The 25,054-nt window shown below is 41.1% G+C and overlaps 1 protein-coding gene across 1 annotated transcript; it reads left to right on the forward strand.

Moving 5' to 3' along the window:
• The first annotated feature begins 220 nt into the window (after positions 1–220).
• On the forward strand, positions 221–17,917 carry LOC134372393 (putative killer cell immunoglobulin-like receptor like protein KIR3DP1). The gene is given in 9 exon segments (XM_063089911.1): positions 221–332; positions 5,312–5,377; positions 5,521–5,652; positions 6,444–6,725; positions 8,012–8,320; positions 9,639–9,938; positions 12,863–13,073; positions 13,459–13,612; positions 17,741–17,917. Coding segments are annotated over 9 exon segments (1,743 nt in total).
• Positions 17,918–25,054: the final 7,137 nt, after the last annotated feature.

Below are 25,054 nucleotides of genomic sequence, written 5' to 3' on the forward strand. Positions count from 1 at the left end.
GTGAAATTGCTGCTCTAGGAGATCTGTCATGTCCATGCTGGGGTGGGCTCTGTTCCTTGCCTACCACCAGGTAGTCCTGAGCATCAGAGACTCTGGTTTGAATGACAAACCTTGACTGCACTGTCACTCCCGTCTTCAGTTCGTCAAATTCAAATTATCCACAAGAAGGGAAGTCCATGTCCCAGAGCTCTAGAGTGGTCTTTTCAACAACAGCTTCACCATGAATGCTGGGACCACAGTCCATGCAGGGACCTACAGATGTTTTGTATCTTACGCCTACAACCTGGCTCTCTGGTCAAGGCAGAGCGACCCCCTGGAGATTGTGGTCACAGGTACGAGAAGTGCAGCCCAGCCCACGCCCACTCTGTGTCCAGACAGTCCTACCCAGAGTCCACACACAGTGGAAGCGGAGAGTTATCATAGGATTCCTCATCAGGACCCAGTGAAAGAAGAATAACACGCTCTGAGATTTTAAAGACGGGGAATACTTTGCTCATGTGAAGGAAGAAAGGGAAAGCCGGTAACCTTTATGATGTAACCCCATTTGTCTATTTTGGGGTTTTTTTTGTCTATGTTTTCAGGTTTATAGCCATAAAATCATTGCCCAGATGAATGTCATATATCTCTTCCTCTGTGCTTTCTTCTAATGGTTTTGTAGTTTCAAGTCTTTCATTTATGTCTTTAATTCTTTCTCACTTGATTTTTTATATAGTGTGAGGTGAAGTTCTAGTTTCATTTTATTCTTTTGCTTGTTGTGATGGTTAATTCTAGATGCATTTTAATTAGATTAAGGAATACTGACAAACCTGATAAAGCTATCTTTTTAGGTGTGTCCATGAGGGTGTTTCCAGAAGAGATTAGCATGACAGCCTGAGTGGACTGGGTGGGAAAGATCCGCCCTCAATACGGACGGGAACCATCCCATTTGCTGGGGACCCAGAGAAGGCAAAAATGGAGGAAAAGTGCGACTCTCTCTCTCTTTGTCGAGCAGGAATACACTCTGCTCGCCTGTACGTGGATATTAGAGCTCAAGACTCTTCAGCTTGTGGGTGCCAGGACTTACACCGACGGCTCCATCAGCTTCCCTCATTCTAAGGCCTTCAGACTGACACCAGCATCCAGTTTGCAGATGGCCTATCCTGCGACTCCTCAGCCTTCACAATCGGGTAAGACAATTCCCCTAGTAAATCCCCTTATTATAAACACATCTTACTGGTTCTGTCTCTCTGCAGAACCCTGACTAATGTACAAGAGGAAATCCAGACTTTCCAGGACCATTTACTGAAAAGACTTTCCTTTGTCCTTTTTCCATTATGTGCTAGTGGCAGCTTTGTCAGAAATCAGTTGACTGTAAATGAGTGAATTTATGTCTAGGCTCTTTATTCTGTTCCGTTTCTCTATGTGTCTGTTTTCATGCCAGCAGCGTGACATTTTTTTGGTTTATCATTTTAATTTTAATTTTTTTTGACAGATTATACTAGTGCATAATTATGGAACGCAGTAGTGCTGTGATATATAATGTGATATAAAATGTGTTGAATGAATCAAACTAATTAACGTGTGTTGATTATAATAGCTCTGTAGTAGATTTTGAGATGAGATAGTGTGATCCTCATAATTGGTTTTTGTTTGTTTGTGTTTTGCTCAAAATGGCTTTGGCTATTCAGGGTAGTTTGCAGTTTCATATGAATTTTACAATTGTTCTTTCTATTTTTATAAAAAATGCCATTGGAATTTAAATAGAAATTTCACTTAATCAGCAAGATTTCCAACTTTTCCCTTCCACTCATACACGTTAGTCAGACAAAAGTATATGTTAATTACTGGTGCATATTCTTCTTTCAATTCTCCCAAATGCAGCAAAATAACTTAAGACATACCATTAAAAAGCTAAATATTTCTATGTTAAAATTAGTGTCATATTAGAAAATATGTAAAACCCTACTGCACAGGGTGGAATATGTGGATGGGTGAACCAGAGAAACATGAATGTCCAAATAGTTCCTAACTTTTTAGGACAACAGAAGCAGCCACTCCACTCCTACTTTCTGGAGTGAAGCAATCTTCTCAATCGGGGTCACTTTCAAAGAATTCACCTGGGATGGGGCATCACCAAATTATGTTTTATGTTTTACCTGTACTGCATTGGCCAGCTGTTACCTTATTGTCTCCAAACCAGGTCTGGTATTCAGGTTAGTAAATGTTATCAGTTTGGTTTTTTCTTCAAATAGTCTGGACTTTCCTTCTGACATTCAAAATTGGAGGTGGACAACTTGATTTCCTACAGAATTATGTTAGTGGATATTTATGTATAATCTAAAATGAGAGAGACAGACAGAGAGAGAGAAAGAAACATGAGTTTGGAATCTTGGGTCATAGAAAAATATCAGATAATACTACAAAATTTTAAATTTGATTGTTTTGTTTTTGCTAATAAAGAGGAATGCTATGATACTAAATAACTGCATAATGCTTCTACTGGGAAATTAAATAATTTTAACTGGTACTGATTCAATGTTAGATATCCTAACATGGAAAATCATTTTGATTTATATGTTATGATTGTTCTGTAATATCACTAATACCTATTGAATATGTCATGTATTACACATGAAGAAGAGTTTCAAGCTCAGAAAAAAACAAAAAAATATGTGTCAGAACTCTATTTTTTTTTTTTTTTTGGATAGCACTAAACATACAAGATATCAGTTTTAAAGTGCACATTATTTGCAAGGATACACACAACATTAAAAAATGGGTTGCACTAAAAAGTATAAAGCAAGTTTGAACAACAACCAAAGAATACAGAACATAAGTTCTGTATTAATATAATTAAGGGAGAAATCAATTTTATGAAAACTTTTATAATAGATGTGCTTCTACACACTCCTGGGCCAAACAGGAAAACAGAATTAGAAAATTCTTGAAACTGAACAGTAATGAAAATGCCACAGGTTTTTTTCCCCCTTTTCAACTCCTTTTCAGTTCTTTGTGTGTGTGTGTGTGTGTGTGTGTGTGTGTGTGCCACAAAACAAGTCTCAATACATTTAAAGAGACTAAGATCATAGAAAATATATTCTCTGACCACAATGACAGAAGGATATTTAGAAAACTCACAAATGTGTGGAAATTCAACAACACTGTCTTACATAAACAATGGATAAAAAGAGAAATCACAAGGAAATTAGAGTACTTTGAGATAAAAATAGAAGAGCAACATATCAGAATTTATCGGATGAAGGGCTCTTGCAGTGCTTAGAGGAAAATTTATACTTTTAAACACCTGTATTAAAAGTAAGAAAAATCTCAAACCAGTAAAGTAAATTTTTACCTTAAGAAAATAGAAAAAGAAGAGCAAACTAAACCTAAAGCAAATATAAGTAGGAAATAACAAAGATTACAACAGAAACATATGAAACAGGGAGTTAAAAAACAGAGAAAATCAACAATAGCAAAAGTTGATTCTTTAAAAAAACCAACAAAATGTGCAAACTTCTATCTAGATTGACCAAGAAAAAAAGAGAGAAGACTGAAATTACTGAAATCAGAAATAAAGCAGGGGCACTGTTACATTGCCATTATGGTTTTTTGTGGTGTTAAGATTTAGTTTCTTTCTCTTTCTCATTTGCACTTTTGTTCTGCCAGTGGGTTTTGTTCTTGTGTATTCGTGGTAGTGACTGTTGTTTTTTGGATTCCAGGTGTAGGAATTCCTTGAGGATATCTTGCAGGGCTGGTTGTGTGGTGGTGAACTCCCACCATTTTTGTTTGTCTGGAAAACACACTATTTTTCCCTCATTTCTGAAGGAGAGCCTTGCCTACTATAGTATTCTTGGCTGGTACTTTTTCTATTTTTAGTATTTTGAATACATCATCCCATTTTCTTCTGGCCCGTAGAGTTTCTGTTGAGAAGCCTGCTGTTTGTCTGATAGGGGCTCCCTTATAGGTGACCTGACGCTTTTCTCTTGCTTCTTTGAAGATTCTCTCTTTGTCTTTGAGCTTTGCCAGTTTGACTATGAAGTGTTTTGGAGAGGAACTTTTGGGGTTGAATCTGTTTGGATCTTTGAGCCTCCTGGATCTGAAGGTTCAAGTGTCTTCCCATGCTGGGAAATTTTCAATTATTGCTTCATTGAATGTATTTTCAATGCTTTTTTTTTTTTTTTCTCCTCCATTTTTGGAACACCCATGATTCAGATGTTTGTATGTTTCAGGTTGTCTGTTAGCTCTCTTAGATTTTCATTTTTTAAAATTCTTTTTTCCTCTTTTTTTTTTCTTTTTGGTATGCCTGGGTTCTTTCCAAAAGACTATCTTTAAGATCAGAAATTGCTTCTTCTGCTTATTCTAGCCTGCTGATTAAGCTGTCAGTTGTGTTTTATATTTCATCGAGCGAATCTTTCATTTCCATGAGTTCTGCTACATTGCTACTTGCTTTTACAAGGTATTAATCTCTTTGTAGATTTCCTCCTTCATATCCTGGATTTTTTTTTCTCATTTGATTATATTGTCTGCATAAGTCTTTGTATATCTCAGTGAGTTTCCTTAAGATTGTTTCTTGGAATTCCTTTTCAGTGATTTCAAGGGTTTCCTGCAATTACTGCATTCTTTTGGTAGTGTCCTATTTTCTTGCATTTCCATATTTCTAGTATCTCTATGTTGATGCTTGGTCATCTGGTAGAGCAGTCACTTCTTCTGTTAATCTAGAGTGGGCTTTGAGCAGAGAGACATCCTCTTTTTTTCCAGTTTCATCTGGGAACTCTCCTTGAGTCAATGCAGTCTAGTGTCTGGCAGGCAGCCTGCATGGTGGCTGTGGCCACTGCTGTGGCATCAAGTGACTGTTGCAGCAGCCATGGCTGTGACAGAGGCTGTGATGGGCCAACCACACATCAGTGGTGTTTTTGACGTGCTCCTTGCCGACTCCCAGGTGGGGGATGCTGCTCTTGGCTCCTGTCTAGGACCACAAGTATGATCTGCTTCTTGCCTGTTTCTGGGAGGAGGGGGCTGCCCTTAGCTCCTGCCTAGGACCTCAGGTGTGTTCTCCTCAAAAGTCATTCATGTGAATACAGGAACCAATCATTCTCAATACGAGGGATAGGTACAAGATGTGTTTCAAGTCAGACCATACTAAATGGTTTGAAGAAGCAATCTAGTCTGAACAAATTCTAGGACCCATATTCTTCCTTGGCTGGGCCTCCATCCCCAGCCTCATGGAAGATAAGGGGAGTTTACCTTTGTCACCATTCCATGTTATTGTCAACTTGTAAACTATGGAAGCTGGGCCCACTCATGACATCCTGTGCACTGCTCAATTTTGCAGGATCTCTGCTCTCTGTCAGCAGAAGCAACACCATGTCACCCACATTCATCAGCTTGCTGTGTCTTGGTGAGTCCTGGAAGGAAATAAATGAAGTCAGCACTAGGGTGGAAGTATTGGCCTCAGGGGCTGGGTCTCTCCATAGCAGAATGCCATGCTTCCCTGAAGGCAGGTGGGCATTGATATTTGAGCTTATCTTTTCTTGAGCTCAGGCCTGGCTGCCCAGGATCATAGGCCAGGTGAGAGCCAGAGGAGAAGGTCAGCTTTTGTGTGGAGATGGATCGTTCATCCTGGATCTTTCTTTCCAGGGTTCTTCATGGTCCAGATCATCTGCATACAAGCGGGTAAGTCTTTTGCCTAAACCTTGGGTTGCCATCTACCCAAAATAAGAGAATTTTCCTGTAACAGCAGGTCAGGTGGCATAGAAGGTTGGACTGATGCACTGACTGTTAGAAGCCTGTGGGTGAATGTCTTGTGAACTAGAAAGTGGAGGTCCTGGGAACATGTGCATTAATTCTGTCCGAGAAACCCTACCTAGCCACTCTCCTCTTAGCTGAGCCAAGCTCTAAGGGAACCTAAAGGAAACTGTGGCACTCAGAGCTGGGCTGTGTGGAGAGGAAGTGATGTCATTTGTAGAGTAAGAAAGGAAGCAGTGCTCAGAAATGGGGGCTTCTCTGAGAACAGGATGGTAACTAACATTCTCCAGCCCTTTCCTGACCAAAAGAGCTGCAGAGTATGGTACCTATTTTTCTATCAGAAAAGGTGGAGAGCTGAAATTTCAGAATATTCTGATGCAGCTTTAATTGTTTAATACGTACCACATGTTAGGTGACATTCTTTCATTCACACAGAACTTGCCCACTTTAATCTGTCAACTCTGTGATGTTTTATATAACACATTTTGTATTCTGAATCTAGGAAGAGTCATTTGTTCAGTACTTGCAAAAATGTCTCAGCCACGACATTTTGTAGAAAGATTTGTCATGTCCATGTGGCAGAGGTGCCTTCATGTACCTCTGGGCAACCCCTGTTTGAAAAGGAGCCTAAGAAACATAGAAGAGAGAGGAGATAATGTGCACAGATTGGGAGAGGGTGATTCACATTTTTCTCTCTAAGACTGCCTCTTCTCCTCTAGGAGATTATGACAAGCTCTTTCTGTCTGCTTGGCCAAGCCCTGTGGTTCCTCAAGGAGGACAAGTCACTCTTTGGTGTAACTCTCATCTTGGGTATGACATATTCAAACTGTACAAGGACGATGGGGCCCATGTCCCTGAGCTTCAGGACAGAATGTTCAAAAACAATTTTACCATGAACTCTGTGACCACAGCACATGCGGGGACCTACAGATGTTTCAGGCCTTATTTTCACTCCCCAAAGAGATCAGCAGCCAGCAACCCCCTGAAGATCATGGTCACAGGTAAGACAGCTCCTGTCCAGAATGGACGTTTATTGTCCCAGCTTTTCCAATTTCAGAGTTTTCTAGTAGGAGTGTCAGTCAGGGTCCAATCAAACAAAAGAACCTGTCCAAGTATCTTAAATAAAGGAGAATTTAATACAGGGAACTGAGTATATGGTAGGGAGAATAAGTGTTCCCAATGATGTGTACACCAAAACACACCAAATCTATGAATATGTTCTGGTACATTCCAAGGGCAATTAAGGTTGGAGAGGAAATTAAGGTTGTTAATCAGTTGACCTGGAAATGGGGACTGTCCTGGATTGTCCAGCTGGACTCGATGTAGTTACCAGGGTCCAGAGAAGAAAAAGAAGAAATCAGGAGCATGAGGGTCATGGTAATGTGGCAGGATTGAGACTCCACCTGCCATTGCTGCCTTGAAGATGGAGGAAGGGCCACAGGCCAAGGAATGCAGGTGGCCTCTAGAGGCTGTAAAAGTCAAAGGAAAGGCTTCTCCCCTAGAGTCTCCAGAAAGAACACAGCCCTGCAGGTCCCTTGATTTTTACTAGTGAGACTATTTCAGATTCCTGACGTCTAGAACTGTAAGATAGTACATTTGTGTTCTCTTCTGTCACCATGTTTGTGGTATTGGTTACGGCAGCAAATGGAAACCTATACAGGGACCCAAGTCAAGAACAAAATAAGAAGCCCAACAAGGGAAAGGGAAGACACCAGAAATCAGTACAGGCAGGATGCTGATGCTACCACCAGGCTGGAGTAACGTAGGGAGAGGTCAGTGCTCCTGGAGCCAGACTCAGACCAATTCCCTGGAAGCATGGAGAAGACCCAAACACAGCAGAAGATGCCCCGCCTCCTGTCTGCACCTGAAACACGTTGAATAGACATTGCGGATTACCTTGCCACATGCTTTACTCTTTATTTCTTACATCCTTCCAGGAATTCCAATTTATCAAAAAGCATTAACCGTGCTGACAGGGAAACTGGAAGTGAAGTGTGTAGTGGCTGCTCTCCCATCTCCACCATAAAAGCATGTGAGGTCTGTGGGAAACATACTACAGACAAAGGTGCTAAAACCCTCCCAGTGGGAATGAAATACGGTGTTACTAGAGACAGAGAAACAGAGAAAAGAGAGAAAGGGGGGGATGTGGACACAGAAAAGGACATGGAGACACAGAGAGGAAGGAGAAAGACAGACATGGGGTAAGAGGCCCTCCCTCATTCCAGGTTCCATAGAATGGACTGAGAAAGGGTGACTCCTTCTAAACTCACCATGCCTTTGCTCCTAGGAGTCCACAGAAAACCTTCCCTCTTGATCCAACCTGGTCCTGTGGTGAAATCAGGAGAAAATCTTACCCTGATATGTTGCTCAGAGTTCATGTTTGACAGCTTCGCTCTGATTCTACAAAGAAGGGTTGGGGTAACCGAGGACCCCTTAGTCATTGCTGGAGAGCCCCATGATGGGGGCTCCCGGGCCCACTTCTTCCTGGCTCCTGTAACATCTACCCATGCAGGGACCTACAGATGCTACGGTTTTCTCAGTCACTCCCCCTATGAGTGGTCAGCTCCTAGTGACTTCCTGGACATCGTGATCACAGGTGAGTGTCCAGACCTGCCCCTCATCCATTCTGTAATCCAGACTACAGAATGTTCTAGGACTTGGAATCCCCATGGGGAAGATGAGTGAGTGGATCTTATGGAGAGAGACAGACTTGGAGAGTGCTACCCCACAAGAGTCTAAGAAAGAGAAGACAAAGTATAGTCCACTTGTCATAACACAGAGGACAGATACACAGGCAGAGACAGTGCAACCAGAAATGAGATAAAGAGCAAAGGGATAAATCCCAACAGTTATACCTGTAATCAGAGGGAGGGTGCCTTTCTATCCTCACATGTTCAGAGACCCAAGATAGCTTAAAAGTTTGGTTTCCATGTTTCCCCTATACTCTCTTCTCTGACGTGAGTTGGATCTTGTGGCCTCAGCCCATTGGCCCCCACAAATGCTTTGTTTATTCTGACATCTCTTCCTTCTGAATTCATCCCAGAATATCGTGGTCCTGGGTAAAAGAGTTGAACACCAGTTCTTCTAAGCTGTGTGTTCTCTGGGTTCCCAAACTGGTTTCCCAGGCCTGTGTTTCAAAGTTAACCCATGTGTTATAGGATAACTGAGGACAAAAATCCACAGAAAAACCCAATTGGAGGGAAAGTGGAGACACTGGAAAGCAGAGACATAGAAACACACACACGCACGCAGTTTGAGACAACGAAGGGAGATTTGGAGACTCAGAGACACACAAGGAGAAAGAAGAGAGGGCTGAGAAGTGGTGAGAATGATAGAAGGCAGCTGAGAACAGCCCTAAAAAATCAAAGAGCTGGGGGTGGGACACAAAGATAGAGAAAAGTGGAGATATGGTGATGGATGGCAGAAATTCCAAAGGAGAATGAGAGAGACAGAGAAGCAGAGAAAGACTCTAAGACAGAGATGATAGACAGACAGACAGACAGACAGACAGACAGACAGACAGATTGATAGACAGATGATAGGTAGATAGAAGATGACAGATGACAGATAGATAAGCATAAAGATGGGGCAAGACAAAGTGAGAGACTCAAAAAAAAAAAAAAGAAAGACAGAAAGATCAAGCCAACTAATCCAAGGAGAAAGAAAGACTAAAATATACAGTAAGGGGAAAAATATCTGGGGGAGTTAGGTTGAGGTCAGACAATTAAGAGACAGAAAGCAAGAGATAAAGAAAACAGAAGGTGAAAAAGAGACACGAGGAGAGAGCGAGAGCGAGAGTGAGAGAGAGAGAAAGGTAAGTCATGGCAGCAGGGAGAATGAATTCTCAGATCGGTGTGAAGGACACTGTGTTAAGGAAGCGACTCTTTAACTAAACAGCCTCTTTTTTCTTCCAGGTCTATACAAGAAGCCTTCTCTCTCAGCCCAGCCATGGCCTGTGGTGAGGTCAGGAGAGAACAGGACATTGTTCTGCAGCTCTCAGAGCTCATTTGACTTCTACCATCTATATTGGGAGGGGAAGGCCCTTGAACGCCGGCTCCCCGCAGTGCAGAGCCACAATGGCACATCCCAGGCCACCTTCCCTCTGGGCCCTGCAGCCCCAGCCCATAGTGGGACCTACAGATGCTATGCCTCTTTCAGTGGCTCTCCCTACACGTGGTCAGCCCCAAGTGACCCACTGCACCTTTCTGTCACAGGTGAGGAAGCCCTTTCCTGCCACATGCTTTGAGACACACTAAGTCACAGAGCTGTATCTGTGGTTCTTTCTGCTGGTGATTCAGGGATCTTAGGAAATCTGAAAAAAAGAAGCTGTAAGAAGCACAGAGAGGAAAAGACAGTCTGAATATGACAGGGGCCGTCAGGGTGTAGGATGACAGACAGGGCACCTGCAAACCCTCCTTCACCTCCTGTATGGAGGTTACTTTGGGATTCTGTGATCCAGGTGAAAGAAGAAAGGGGTCAGGACAAACCCAGGGGAAGGAGAGGCCAGAGGCAGCTTGAGGAGATGAGAGTTGCATCAGCCCCTCACCCTTATCCATTTATCAGAAGCCCCTCCTGACCTCTCACCCACAGAGAGAATTCCCTGTTGGGGACCATCGATGTTTATCATCCTGAGAGATATAATGTCTTTTGATTTGGGGCATCTTTTATTACTGAAATTATTCAATAAAAGTTTAGAAAGTGAGATATAGTCTGTCTGAGATGTCTAATATGGTAACCTTTAGTCATATGTTGTTATTTAAATTAAAATTTGAATAGATTGAGTTAGATAAAGTTTACAATTCAGTTCCTTAGCCACGGGAGCCACAGTTCAAGTGCTCAGAAGCCACATGTGCTGTTGCCGCCTTAGAGAACAGCCCAGATACAAAGCATTTCTACTGCGGCAGAGAGTTCTCACTGTTCTAGATTGAAGATGCAGATTTGAAGATACAGAGTCCATTTTCTCATGGAGCTCAGTCTGAAGAAAGAGACCTGTAGGTAACGATAATATTTAACATCTGTTGCAAGCTGGCTTTATCTAATCAAATGAGAGTAGCAAGCAGAATCCTCTTCTCCTCTCCCAGAATGTCTTATCACCTCTTATCCTCATACTAATTTCTGCTTTAGCGTGATTATTACCCAGACTCTGGGAATGTATTTTTTTTGTCTGTTTTTCACATTTTCTTGGTCCCCATTGTGTTCTGGAGAGAATGCACAAATGTATTTTAGCACAAAATATGCTCTGGAAGTTGGTTTCTGCTGACATCTTCATCTTACCCCTTATTTATTTTCTTCCTACTAGAATCAGCATCTACACAGAACAACCCACAAACCGCTACACACAACAAGCTGTTGCTTAGTTCTTAGGATTAGCAGATGCAGCTCCTTCACCTGGCAATGTACCGAATTTCTTGAGCATCTCAGTGTAAACATCCACTTACATGCAAACATCTTGATCTCATAGTCTGAGTCAGGTGAGCCTATTCACCTCACAGTGTCTGTTCTACAACTTTCATATGCTGAGTTTTGAGTGGCTGTTCTCCACTGGCCTATCATGTCTGCACCGTAAGAGTCTTGAAGCAGGGGTGGAGTGTAATTAATGTCCAGCACCCAAGTGCCCATCCAGAGAGACTGTAGGAGTCACTGGAAACCCATGTCTGGTGAATGATCAGGATAGCCAACCCCTCCAGAGAGGATCACGGTGCAGACTTCAGAGATCCTCTAATGCGACCCCCCAAAATAGTTACTATGTCTTCCTGGGCCAAACGGAGGTTTAAACTTCCTTCACTGTCTGAGCTGATGGGGTAAATGGCCAGTGCTGGTCATTGGGTGTGAGACCGAATCACTCACAGACACACTCCTAGCCTGGCTGTTTATATGATGGCCCCACACTCACCAGTGTATACTCCATAGCTAGGGTGGTCCTAGAGGAATCCTGTTGTGATAAGAAAGGTGTGAATAAAAGACCAAAGCCCTTCTCCTCCCTGTACTACTGCAGGAAGGATGGTTACTCTGCAGAGTCAACTGATGCTAAGAAAAACTGCATAAGCAAGAGATAAATTTAATTTCGCTTCCACAACATAAACACTCAAAAATAACAGTGAGGGTCATTATTCTTTAAAAGAAGTGGTTTTACATAAATGATAAATGGGAGCTGAAAAGACAGTTTACGTATTCTGTGCTCCTACAATTTTATTGTACTTCAGTGTGGCTTCAACGTTTATCTGGTGGAAAAGTGGATCAACCAAATTGTATTCATAAAACTGTTTTACCTCTGTATGTTTTCTCCTACAAAAAAATGATTACATGGGCTGGCCCCGTGGTTCACTCAGGAGAGTGCAGCACTGATAGCGCTGAGGCCGCAGGTTCGGATCCTGTATGGGGATGGCCAGTGCGCTCACTGGCCGAGCGTGGTGCAGACAACATCATGCCAAGGGTTGCGATCCCCTTACCAGTCAAAAATTAAAAAAAAAGATTAAATGATCCACATTTATAACTTTCGTAATTATTGCATCCATATGCTGATGAGTCTCTTATTTTCTTTCTTGGTTGTGGACATGGGGTGGGCACGCTTCATTTGAATCACGTTTCAGGTACAGCTCCTGCATCTCCTGTGGGTCAGATCATGCTGCTCTGTAGTCTGTGGATTCCTCTGCTGGGGTCTCTCTGCTTGGTCCAGTCTGGGGTGTGTGGGGATACAGACTAGGACAGGGGTGACCACGGGCATGGTGCATCCAAGCACTCCCCTGCCATAAGGACACACAAAGCATTTCCTACTCTGAGGAGCAGCCAATACCAACCCCACCAGGTTGAATGTGCAGGTCTTTCACATCACCAAGCTCCTGTCAGCTCCGGGGCTGATCCCAGTGAGGCAAGAGGATCTTTCTAGGGCAGCCACAGATGGAACCTCTCTGTTCTGTGTCCTCTCACCACTGATATGAGACCTCATTATGACTCTCCCTTCATTCAGGACCCCCCGGCTTTTCTTTCCCTCCAGGTATGTCTAGAAAGCCCTCCCTCGTGACCCAGCAGGGCCCTATCCTGGCATCTGGAGAGAGTGACCCTCCAGAGTCACTCTGATTTGGCTACGACAGATTTGCTCTGTCCAAGAAGTAGGAACGTGACCTCCCCCAGAGCCCAGGCCCACAGACCCAGGCTTGGCTCTCTCAGGCCAACTTCCTCCTGCGCCCTGAGAGCAGCTCCCACAGGGGCCAATAGAGCTGCTACAGTGCATACAACCTCTCCTCTGAGTGGTCAGCCCCCAATGACCCCCTGGACATCCTGATTGCAGGAGAGCAGCCCAGTGGATTCAGTCAGGGACCCAGATTCTGCACAGAGAGCTTTTCATGTATGTAGGTGGAAGTGTGTGTGTGTGTGTGTGTGTGTGTGTGTGTGTGTGTGTTTGTATCTGTGTCTTTGACTCTTTGCACGTGTTTGTTTCGATGTGTATATGTATGCATGTTTGTGCATTTTATGTCTGTGTGTTCGTGTGATTTGTTCCTGTGCATGTGTTTCAAATTCTGTGTATATATGTGACTATGTTTGTGTGGTTTTGTTTGTGTTTGTTTGTGATTGTGCAGCTGTGTTTGGATACAACACAGCAGATGGTCATGGGAGATTCCTGGTTTCCATCCATCTCACTGTGTTGATAAATACATACTGAGTCAAGGGTTCTTTGAAAATGAGGCAGGAGCATCTCACAGTTCTGGGAGACCCTGTCATCCCTTTTCTGCCCAGATCCAGACGCCACAGTCTGGGGCAGTGCCAGGGCCCTCGAGTGCACCCTCCACACTGCCCGGACAAAATGATGTCCATTGGAGGGAAGAGACTGGACACCCTGGTCCCACCTCAGGCTGGCTCTAAAGCAGGTGACACCCTGAAGTCTGTTAGGGTACAGGCTGTTCTTATGATAGATGGGGATAACCTACACAGGACCATGGTCCCTCTGCTCTCCCCTCACCTCAGACCTGTCCCTGATATCCAGGGACATCCTAAGATCTCAGAGTCAGTACCTTGACACCTGGGCCATGGTTTCCAGAGGCTACAAACTGATTGGAAGACATTTTTTTAGCAGATTTGTGACTGCATTTAATGAACAACACATACACCTAGTTCTAAATGTAACTTAATGTGAGGTGTATTTGCAAAGATAGGCAGTATGGGATCATTGATTCCTCCCCAAACTCCTTCCTGGCCACAGTCACCTGCAGAAATGGGGTGAGCAAGCATCTCTCAGGAGAGTCTGAGCTGGGGGTGTGGACAAAGGAGGGCCAAGCACATCATCAAACTTCCTGAGCTCCCACTTCCCCAAACCTTCTTGTGGATCCTCACTGCACCTCTAAGACATGGACAGTAACCCAGGCTTTTTAAGTTAAGAAAACTGGGCATCAACCTGTTGTGGTCAAATTCCAGACTCCACATTGTGTGAAGGATTTTGGTCATGAATCCGAACCAGCCATGTGCCTGGCTCCAAACTCCGAACAGCTCCCTGGCTCCCAACATCTCCACGTTGACTGACAATGCTGCAGTTGAAGGGCGCCTCCTTTGACCAGGGCAGAAAACTCACTCTGTGAGAACAGGGTGAAACGTCACTCCATCAGAGCTCCCAGCAACCACGCCGTGGATGTGCTCTCATTACTCACATCTAGTCGTTCATAAGTAAGTGCTTCTCAGCGTGTGTGTGCCCCGGGATTCCTGAAGTGGTTGTTGCAGAGCACTTTTTTACCAGCTTTAGAGTTGCTTACTAAGGAAATGGTTTGCATCATCCCACTCACTTTGTTATTCTGAAATTTGGAAATTTCCATTTCACACAATTTTTAAAATTTCATTCAAATATATAAAAAACATTAAATTTAATTAATTAAGTTAAATTAAACCTTAATTTTTTCTGCAAAAACTAACAAGGAAACTCACAACACCTTTACACACATTTAAGCAAAATCTAGATTTGCAATTTCTTCACATTTTTACCCAATGCAACCCTTATCATTTCACATGGGTCCTTGCCTCTTGCATTTCTTTGCAGGGTGTCTTCCCAACAGGCCCTCCTTCCTGACATCCTGAGATCTCTGCATCAACTTCCCTTTCAATAACCATAGAACTCAGCTTTATGAATCAAAATACTCAACTTAATGCTTGAAGTATGTTTTTTATTTTTGAAAGAGTGTAATCAACAGCCTGCTTTTACAGATGAGGAAGCGAGGATTTCTAAGAAGCAAAGTAACTAGCTAGATCATGAGGTCACCGCAGAACAAAATGAAGGAAATCTTCTGTCTGCTCTTTCCCAGCTCAGGGCCCCGTCACCATCCCATGATATTTTGGATGCATAGGTTGCATGTCTACATGTGTGGGGTTTATGACAATAGCTATACCCCTTCTAAATTTGTCAAAAGAGTGGCCATGTTTCTTGAACCAAGGGGGTAATAAGTTGCACTCAAATTTTGCTCTTTTGAGAGCTAATTTTGAGCTAGATTTTTTAAAAAGGCTTTTAAAACATTTCCTATACTTTGATTTACACTGAATTTTAATATTCTAGCAAGCCTTTTAAGGTTTTTTTGTAAAAATATTTACTTCAGGTTTTCACGAGGTAGGGATATTTTAGAAGAACACTTACTGGTAATATGTTCAAACTATTAAGATACAACACGTTTTTCCATTGATACTCAAGCATAGTATGTATTTAAAGCATTCAAAATTGATCCAAAGTGTAATAAAATCCTAAAAGTGACTAACAAAATTATTTCCATTTTTTCTCTTTGCAAATCTTAGCTTCTTTTTTTCCAGGTTGTATGTCAAAATTTATGAAATAAATACCAGACTATTTTTTTTTAAGTTGCTTAGTGGAATACATAATTATATTGCAAACATTTTTTATTATCACTTGGCAGTGAACGATTCTCAACTAAATTTAATTAATAAATTTATCTCTGGTCTGGTGTAACTTACCTGGAGAGCATGAAAAATATTGGAGTCAGACAATACCAAATGTTGGAGGCTTTGTGAATCTATTTGTCTGTCTGTCTACCTACCTACCTACTTACGTATCTACCTGTGTTTATATGGATCTAAGTATCAATCTCTCTATCTGATGCAGCCACAAAGAATGTTGACAGCCACCAGAAACTAGAAGAGGCAAGGAAGGGTTCCCCGCTAGAGCCTCCAGAGGGAGTGTGGCCCTGGCCCTGATATGCCGACACCTTGCTTTTGGACTTCTGACCTCCAGAACTCTGAGAGAATAAATTTTTGTTGTCAAACCGTCCAGTTTGTGATAATTTGTTATGTCAGCCTAGAAAACTAATTATTTGTATCTTTCTTTCATCTATCCATCTATCTACAAATCAATCTATCCAAATTCACACTTATTTGATGTAAATTTGTTTGTGTATATGTAAGTTCTTTGTATTGGGGGCGGGGGAAGAGAGCACATTCTCTCTTTGAAAACTGGGTTTTGACTCATAACCAAGAAATGATTTCAGATAAAACACCAAGAGCCAGAATTTGCATGTTCTATGATCCTCTAGAAATTAGAATCAAAGTTAGCTGGTTTTGTTTGGCAGTAGAAGTAAAAAATTTGCAAGCAGTGCTAAACCTGAAAATACAGATTGGAGGTACATTTGAGTTTTTTCTGCAAAGGGTTTCATAACATTTACAATATTTATATATTAGCTTGCAAAGGGAATATTACATGTTATGAAATAAGTTATTACTTATAAAAAACAGAAAAATATGGTAAAATAATTATATGATTGCAGAGTTTAGGAATTAAATGTGATAGTTAAGACGGCAGGGCTTGTTCAGCAATGTGGCTCAAGTCAGCTCTCAGCACCCACCCTCCTCTGGTTGAGAAGAAGCTGGTCTTCTTCCTGTGTGGTGGCCACCTTGTAGACTGTACAAACTGTGGTGTGGTGAGGGGACCCTGTGCACCACATCCTGTGGCTTTGACAGTTTTGCTCAGCTCCTGCCTCCTGTCCAACAGAAGTAGCACCATGTCCCCGCAAATAATGATCTTCCTGTACCTCGGTAAGTCCTGGAAGAGAAGGGAGGAGAGGGTTATAGTGGAAAGTCTATGCTTTATCACAGCATGTAATCAGAGACTCATGGATTTGGGGGGGGAGCACATGGGGCTTGGGATATACTGGGGACACATCTGTGAAGTGGTTTTACTTCCAGGACTCTTTCTGCATCAGATTTTCTGAGCACAAGTGGGTGAGTCCTCACTTTACCCTTGGTTACTATGTTGGCCAAACATGAAGGGGCTTACCCTGGGCAATAGGTGAGGGGCAGATGCAGATGACACTGGAGGGCTTGTGATCAAGACTTCTGGAAATACAAGGAGAGTGACATGCCCTGTGGATCTCAGGTTCTTATTTTTTCCTGGAGACTCTACCTAGCTGCTTCCTTGGCATAAGCCCAGCTCCACATTCATGTGAAGGAGGCTTTGAAGTACAAAGCTGGGTCAGGGCAGATGAGTGTAACCTCTACAATGAGAGGGGAACAAAATGCAGGACCCTACAGATGTCCCCAAGGACAGGACCGCACACCATTCTCCAGCCTGTCCTTGACAATAAGGTCTGCAGAACATCCCACCCATGCCTCAGGAGAAGGGACTGGTCAGCAGGTAGAGACCACCTAGACCTTGTGGCACATTCTTGTATAGGAGAGGTTTAAACATATATATATATTAAGGTTCATATTTTATGATATTTTTTCAATCAAGTAAATCTTGCACTACTTTCCCACTTATAATTTTTGTTGTTGTTAAAAATGTGTTTAAATACAAACTTTGTTCAACATTTTATCAATATTCTAAGTAAAATTGTTGTTCTGGGGAGACCTGCCATGTCCATGTTGGGGTACGATGTGTCCCTGGCTCCCACCAGGTAGCTCTTGGCATCAGGGGACTCTGGGTTGGGGGACAAACCTTGGAAGAATGTAAAGGAGGAAAAGCCAACTGAGGACAGTGAGAGGAGGGGGCAGCTCCGCATTTTCCTCTCTAACGTTGTGCCTCCTTCTCTCCCAGGTGGTCACGACAAGCCCTTGCTCTCAGCCGGGCCAAGACTTTGGTTCCCCTAGGAGGGTACACGACTCTTTACATCCTCAACTTCAATTTGTAACATTCAAACTGTTCAAAAGAGTTGAGATCCGTATTTCTGACATCGAGTGGACTTTTCAACAACAACATCACCGTAAACCCTGAGACCACAGCACATGCAGGGACTTACAGATGTTCTTGATATTACAGCCCTGGGTGTTCAGCACAGTCTCTATCTAGAGATCATGGTCATAGGTAGAAGAATTTCAGCCAAGCCCACATCCGACCTGTGTCCAGATGGCCATAACTAGGTCCACACCAGTGGAGCCAGAGAGTTATTGTGGCGTTCTTAGTCAGGACCAAATCATGGAAAGAGAATCCACTCTGAGAATTTAAAGAGGGGGTACTCAATGGAGGAAATTAGATTCCCAGATGAAAAAAGCAGGAATCTATTAGGTTTTATGTAATCTCATTTGTCTATTTTGCTTTTGTTGTCTGTACTTTTGGGGTCATAACAAAAAAACTCATTGTCCAGACCAGTGCCATGAAGGGTTCCCCCTATGTTTCCTATTAGTTTTATAGGTTAAGGTCTTGTGTTTAAGTCTTTACTCCATTTTCAGTTGATTCCTGTATTTGGTGTGAGACAAGTGTCTAACTTTTTTTATTTCATTCTTCTGCATGTTGATATACAGTTTTCCCAGCACCACTTATTAAAGAGACTGTCCTTTTTTCATTACGTTCTTTGCAGCCTTGTCAAAAATCAATTGACTGTAAACGTGCAAATTTTCTTCTGGGCTCCTTTCAGTTCTATTGGTCTGTGTCTATTTTTATGTCATTGCCATACTGTTTATTTGTTTTGTTTTGTTTTGCTTTAACTTTATTACTTGACAAATTTTAATTATTGGGTACACAGGAATATTATGATCTACATATATACAGTGTGAAATGATTTAATCAAGCTAATTAACATGTTTTATAATCTTTTTCTATCAGCATATTCATCATTAAAAAACACAATTTTTCTTTATACCCTTTACCCAAACTATCAGTCCCCAAAACCCCCTCCCTCCATCTATACCCATCTCTAGTATCCTTAGGTTTGTTCTCTCCTTCTGAAAAATCAATATGTTGTTGTAATATTTTTTCTTTCTTTCTTTCTTTCCTTTGTATCTTTCTTTCTTAGTACCCAGTTATGAGTTAGAATATGTGGTATCTCTCTTTCCTTGTCTGGCTTATTTCATTTAATTTTCTCCATGTTGCTGCAAATGGCAGAATTTCATTCTTTTTTATGGCTGAGTAGTATTCTGTTGTGTATATATACCACATTTTCTGTCAATGGATGTTTAATTTGGTTCCATATTTTGAGTATTGTAAATAGAGCTGCAATAAACATGGGAGTGCAGGTAACCCTTTGACATGATGATTTCCATTCCTTTAGATATATACCCAGTAGTGGCATTGCTGGATTGTATGGTAGATCTATCTGTAGTTGTTTGAGGAAACTCCATATTGTTTTCCATAATGGCTGTGCTAATTTACAGTCCCACCAACAGTGTAGAAGAGTTCCCCCTTTCCTCACATCCTCACCAGCATTTGTTATTCTCAGTCTTGTCAACAATAACCAGCCAAACTGGGGTGAGATGATATCTTGATGTGGTTTTGATTAGCATTTCTCTGATGACTAGTGATGCTGAGCATTGTTTCATGTACCTGTTGGCCATTTGTATGTCTTCCTTTTGGAAAATGTCGATTCATCTCCATTGCCCGTTTTTTACTTACATTATTTGGTTTATATTGTATAGTTATTTGAGTTCTTTATATATTCTGTATATTAATTCCTTGTCAGATGTATAGCTTACAAATGTTTTCTCCCATTCCATAGGTTGTCTTTTCACTCTCTTGATTGTTTCCCTTGCTGTGAGGAAGCTTTTTAGTTTGGTATAATCCCATTTGTTTACTTTTGTTGTTGTTGCTGGTGCTTTGGAGATCTTATTCATAAAGTTCTTGCCTGGTCCTACTTCCCAGAGTGTTTCCCCTCTATCTCCCTATAGTAATTTTATGGTTTCAGGTCTTATATTTAAGTTTTTAATCCATTTTGAGTTGATATTGGTATATGGTACAGGTCCCGTTTCATTCTTCTGCATATGGATGTCCAATTTTCCCAGCATCATTTATGAAAGAGGTAGTCTTTTCCCCAATAAGTGTTCTTTTTGCCTTTGTCAAAGATCAGTTGGTTGTAGGGGACCAGCCTGTGGCTCACTCGGGAGAGTGTGGTGCTGATTACACCAAGGCCACGGGTTCGGATCCCATATAGGGATAGCCGGTTTGCTCACTGGGTGAGCATGGAGTTGACAACACCAAGTCAAGTGTTAAGATCCCATTATCGGTCACCTTAAAAAAAAAAAAATGATCAGTTTGTAGTAACTAGTTGGGTTGATTCTTAGGTTTTCTATTTGTTCCATTGATGTGAGCTTCTGTTTTTATGCCAGTACCATGCAGTTTGGGTTAAAATAGCTATGTAATATAATTTGAAGTTGGGTAGTGGTATGTCTCCAGCTTCATTTATTTATTTGTTTATTTGTTTGTTTGTTTGTTTGTTTTGCTCAGGATTTCTTTGGCTATTCTGGATCTTTTGTTGCTCAATATGAATGTTAGGATTGCTTTTTCTACTTCTGTGAAGAATGTCATTGGTATTTTGAGGGGGATTATACTGAATGTGTAGATTGCTTTGGGTAGAATGGACATTTTCATAATGTTAATTCTTGCCATCCAAGAATGGTATGTTTTTCCACCTTTTTGTGTCCTCAATTTCTTTCAGTAGTGTTTTATAATCCTCATTGTAGAGATCTTTCACCTCCTTGGTTAAGTTGATTCCTAGATTTTTCTTTTTTTTTTTTTTTTTTGGCAACTATTGTTAATGCACTTGCTTTCTTGATTTCTTTTTCTGCTAGTTCATTACTGGAGTATAAAAATGCTACTGATTTTTGGTTGTTGATTGTGTATCCTGCAACATTACTGAAATTATTAATCAACTCTAAGAGTATTTTTGGTAGAGTCCATAGGTTTTTCTATATATAAGACCATGTCATCTGCAAACAGTGAGGGTTTGGCTTTGTCCTTTCCAATCTGGATGCCCTTTATTTCTTTTTCTTGCCTGATTGCTCTGGCTATTACTTCCACTACTGTGTTAAATAGGAGTGGTGAGAGTGGGCATCCTTCTCTTGTTCCTGTTCTTAAAAAAAAAAGTTTCAGTTTTTCAGGATGATATTGGCAATTGATTTGTCATATATGACTTTTATTGTGTTGTTGTAATTTCCTTCCATACCTAATTTGCTGAGAGTCTTTATCATAAAGGGATGTTGAATTTTTCGAATGCTTTTTCAACATCTATTGAGATAATCATATGGTTTTTGTCCTTGACTTTGTTGATGTGATTTATCACATGTAGTGACTTGCATATGTTGAACCATCCTTGCATCCCTGTGATGAATTCCACATAATCATGTTGTATTTTTTTATCTGTTGCTGAATTCTGATTGCTAATGTTTTGTTGAGGATTTTTGCATCTATGTCCATCAAGGATATTGGCCTTAATATTCTTTTTGTTGTTGTTGTTGTGATTTTATCTGGTTTTGGTATGATGCTGGCTTCATAGAATGAGTTGGGGAGAATGGTTTCTGTTTCAACTTTTTGGAATAGTTTGAAGAGAAATGGAATTGATTCTTTTTATAAAATTTGAGAGAATTCAGTTGTGAAGCCATCCAATCCTGGGCTTTTCTTTGTTGGAAGGTTTCTGGTTACTGCTTCAATCTCATTACTTGTTATTGCTCTGTTCAGGTTCTCTATTTCTTCTTGGTTCAGTCTTGGTAAACTGTAAGTGTCCTAAAAAGTAATCATTTCCTCCAGGTTTTTAAATTTGTTGTTGTGCAGTTGTTTATAACAATTTCTAATGATTCTTCATATTTCTGTGGTGTTGGTTCTAACTTATCCCTTTTCATTTCTGATTTTTATTTGGCTCTTCTCGCTTCTTTTTTTTTAAGGCTAACTAATGGTTTGTCTATTTTATTTATCTTCTGGGTTTCTACTTCATTTAGTTGTGCTCTGATCTTAATAATTTCTTTTTGTCTACTACTTTTAGGATTTTATTGCTTTTGCTTTTCTAGTTCTTTGTGGCATAGTGTTAGGTCATTTATCTGAAGTCTTTCCATTCTTTTAATTTAAGCATTTATTGCAGTAAACTTCCCTCTTAGTACTGCTTTTGCAGTATCCCACAGGATTTTTTATGATGTATCTTTAGTTTTGTTAGTTTTAAGAATTTTTTTTATTTCTTGTTTAATTACTTCTTGGACCCATAGGTCATTTGGGAGCCAGTTATTTAGTTTCCATGCATTTGTATAATTTTCTGAGTCTCACTTGCTACTGATTTCCAGTTTTTATCTATTTTGGTCTGAAAATATAGTTGGAACTTTTTTTTAATTTGCTGAGACTTGATTTGTGACCTAACAGGTGGTGTTTCCTGGACATGTGCTAATGAGAAGAATGTATATTCTGAAGCTGGATGAAATGTTCTGTAGATATCTGCCAGGTCCAATTGGTCTGAGGTGTAGTTTACATCCTGTGTTTCTTTGTTGATTTGTTGCCTGGAAGATCTGTCCAATGCTGAGAGAGGGGTATTCATTAATCTGCTATTATAGTATTAGGGTCCTGCCACAGCAGAATAGGGGTTTTATTAAAGGACCAAATAAAAGCTTTGTCATGACAAGTGGAGGATATAAGCACACAGATATCAGGGGAAAGGCTCAGGTCTCTTCAACTCCTCACCAACTCTAGTTCTCCCTCATTTCTGAAGAATGGACTTGCTGGGTATAGTATTATTGGCTGGCAGTTTTTTTCATTTCGTATTTTGAATATATCATCCCATTCTCTTCTGGCCTATAGAGTTTGAATTGAGAAGCCTGCCATCAGTCTGAAGTGGACTCCCTTATATGTGACTTGATGCTTTTCTCTTGCTGTTTTTAGGATTCTCTCTTTGTCTTTGGATTTTGCCAGTTTGACTATAATGTGTCTCAAAGAGGACCATTTTGCATTGAATCTGTTTGGTGATCTTTGAGCCTCCTGGATCTGAAAGTCTGTGTGTCTCCCTATACTTGGGAAGTTTTCCACTATTATTTCATAGAATAGGTTATCAATACATTTTCCTTTCCTCTCCCCTTCAGGAACACCATGATTCAGATGGTTTTGCATGTAAGATTGTCTGCTAGCTCTCTTAGATTTTCTCCATTATTTTGAAAAGACTGTCTTCAAGATCATAAATTCTTTCTTCTGCTTACTCCAAGCTGCTGCTTAACCTCTTGGTGGTGTTTTTTATTTTGTTGAGTGAATCCTTTGGCCCCAGAAGTTCTCATACATTCTTTTTCAAGGTATTGATCTCTTTGTAAATTTCCTCCTTTATATGCTGGATAGTTTTCCTCATTTTCTACTGTTGTCTAACTGAGTCTTCCTGTATCTCATTGAGTTTCTTTAAGATTGTTGCTCAGAATTTCCTTTCAGTCATTTCAAGGGCTCGCTGCTCCATGGAGTATGGTACTTGAGAATTGCTGTTTTTCCTTGGTGGTGTTATATTTTCTTGGGTTTTTTATTTTACTTCTTTCATATTTCTTGTATCTCTATGTTTATGTTTGGTCATCTGGGAGAGCAGCTGCTTCAGCTGTTATTCTGGAGTGGACTCTGAGGATGGAGACTTTCTCCTGCAGATGTGTTTTTTGTTGACTGTTGACTAGGGTGTTTTAGTATTGGTTCCAGGTAGATGCAGTAGGTAGTCCATGTGGGTACTTTAGTCATATTCAGTGTTGGAGTTGCATGTGAGCACCTCTATGACTTAGGCACTCAGGCACTAACCTCCCGTGCTGAGGTTAGTAACACTGTGCTGTTTCATTGAAGATGTGGAAAAGCTCTCAGTTACTTGGGAGAAGTGCCTAGGTACCCTGTCAATCTTTGGCTTGGTTGGGTGAGTGAGGGATGGCTTGGAACCCTGTCTGGTGTCCCATTATCCTGCTGGGTGCACTGGGGTACACTGGAGCTCCTTAGTTTGAATAGTGACCATGGATGGGTTTTCCCTTTCCTCTTTCTTATAGGCAGAGGCTTGCTTCCCCTAGTTGGGGAATGGATTAGTGGTGATTGTGAGTTTTCTTCCAGACTCTGATTGTCCTAGATTTCTGCACTTTTGAGGAGTTCTCTGTGTCTCAACCTAGATTAAGGTGGTATCACGGGCTATGCACATACCTCCCACCCTCAGATGTGGTGCTACATGTGGCAGCATAATTTCTCCTGTGGGTTGGGCCAGTGAGTCATGGGCTTGCACTAGCCCGCCACTTTCATCACCCTCCAATTGTAACTGTCCTTCTGTCAATGCTGTCAAGTGGAGAACATGCCATCTAAAAGGTAACAGTGGCTGCTGCTATAGCACCAAGCCACCTTTGGAGTGGAAATGGCTGTGGTGGACCAATTATATGGCACCAGTGTTTGCAGCAGTGACAGAGTGGCCCTCAGATGCTGAGGACCACAGGCATGCTCGTGCTGTCAATCATGGGACATGGTATTCATCCCATGACTGCTGAGGTCCCCAGGTTGTTGCTATCCGTGAGGTCGGCCAGGGGCTACACATGGCTGCTGATGTCCCTGGCTGTGCTGCACTTTCAGTTTTATTTTTAATTGACAAATAACTACTATATATATCATGGAGTACAAAGTGATATTTTGATACATGTAAGTTAAAACCACAATCATAATGTGGTATTTGTGTGTGTGTGTGTGTCTTACAAAAAAAAATTGCTAATTAAATATATATCCCAAAACAATAAAACTCCTTAAAGAGAACATAGGAGAAAAACACCAGGAAATGGGATTGGGTGCAGACTTCATGAATATGACCCCAAAAGCACAGGAAACCAAAGGTAAAATAAACAAATGTGATTATATCAAACTAAAAAGCTTCTGCACAGCAAAAAAAAAAACAATTAACACAGTGAAAATACAACCAACGGAGTGGGTGAAAATCTTTGCAAAATATTCATCTGACAACAGCTTAATATCCAGAATATACAAGGAACCGTAAGAACTTTAAAACCAAAAAAAAAAAAAAACCAAATATCCTAATTAAAAAATAGGCAAAGGAGCTGAATAAGTATGTCTCAAAGGAAGATATGCAAATGGCCAACATAAACATGAAAAAATGCTCTACATCACTCAGCATTTGGGAAATGCAAATCAAAACCATTTTGAGTTACCATCTCACTCCACTTA

This window comes from Cynocephalus volans, chromosome 3 (assembly GCF_027409185.1).
Source record: "Cynocephalus volans isolate mCynVol1 chromosome 3, mCynVol1.pri, whole genome shotgun sequence".
In the NCBI taxonomy this organism is placed as follows: domain Eukaryota; kingdom Metazoa; phylum Chordata; class Mammalia; order Dermoptera; family Cynocephalidae; genus Cynocephalus; species Cynocephalus volans.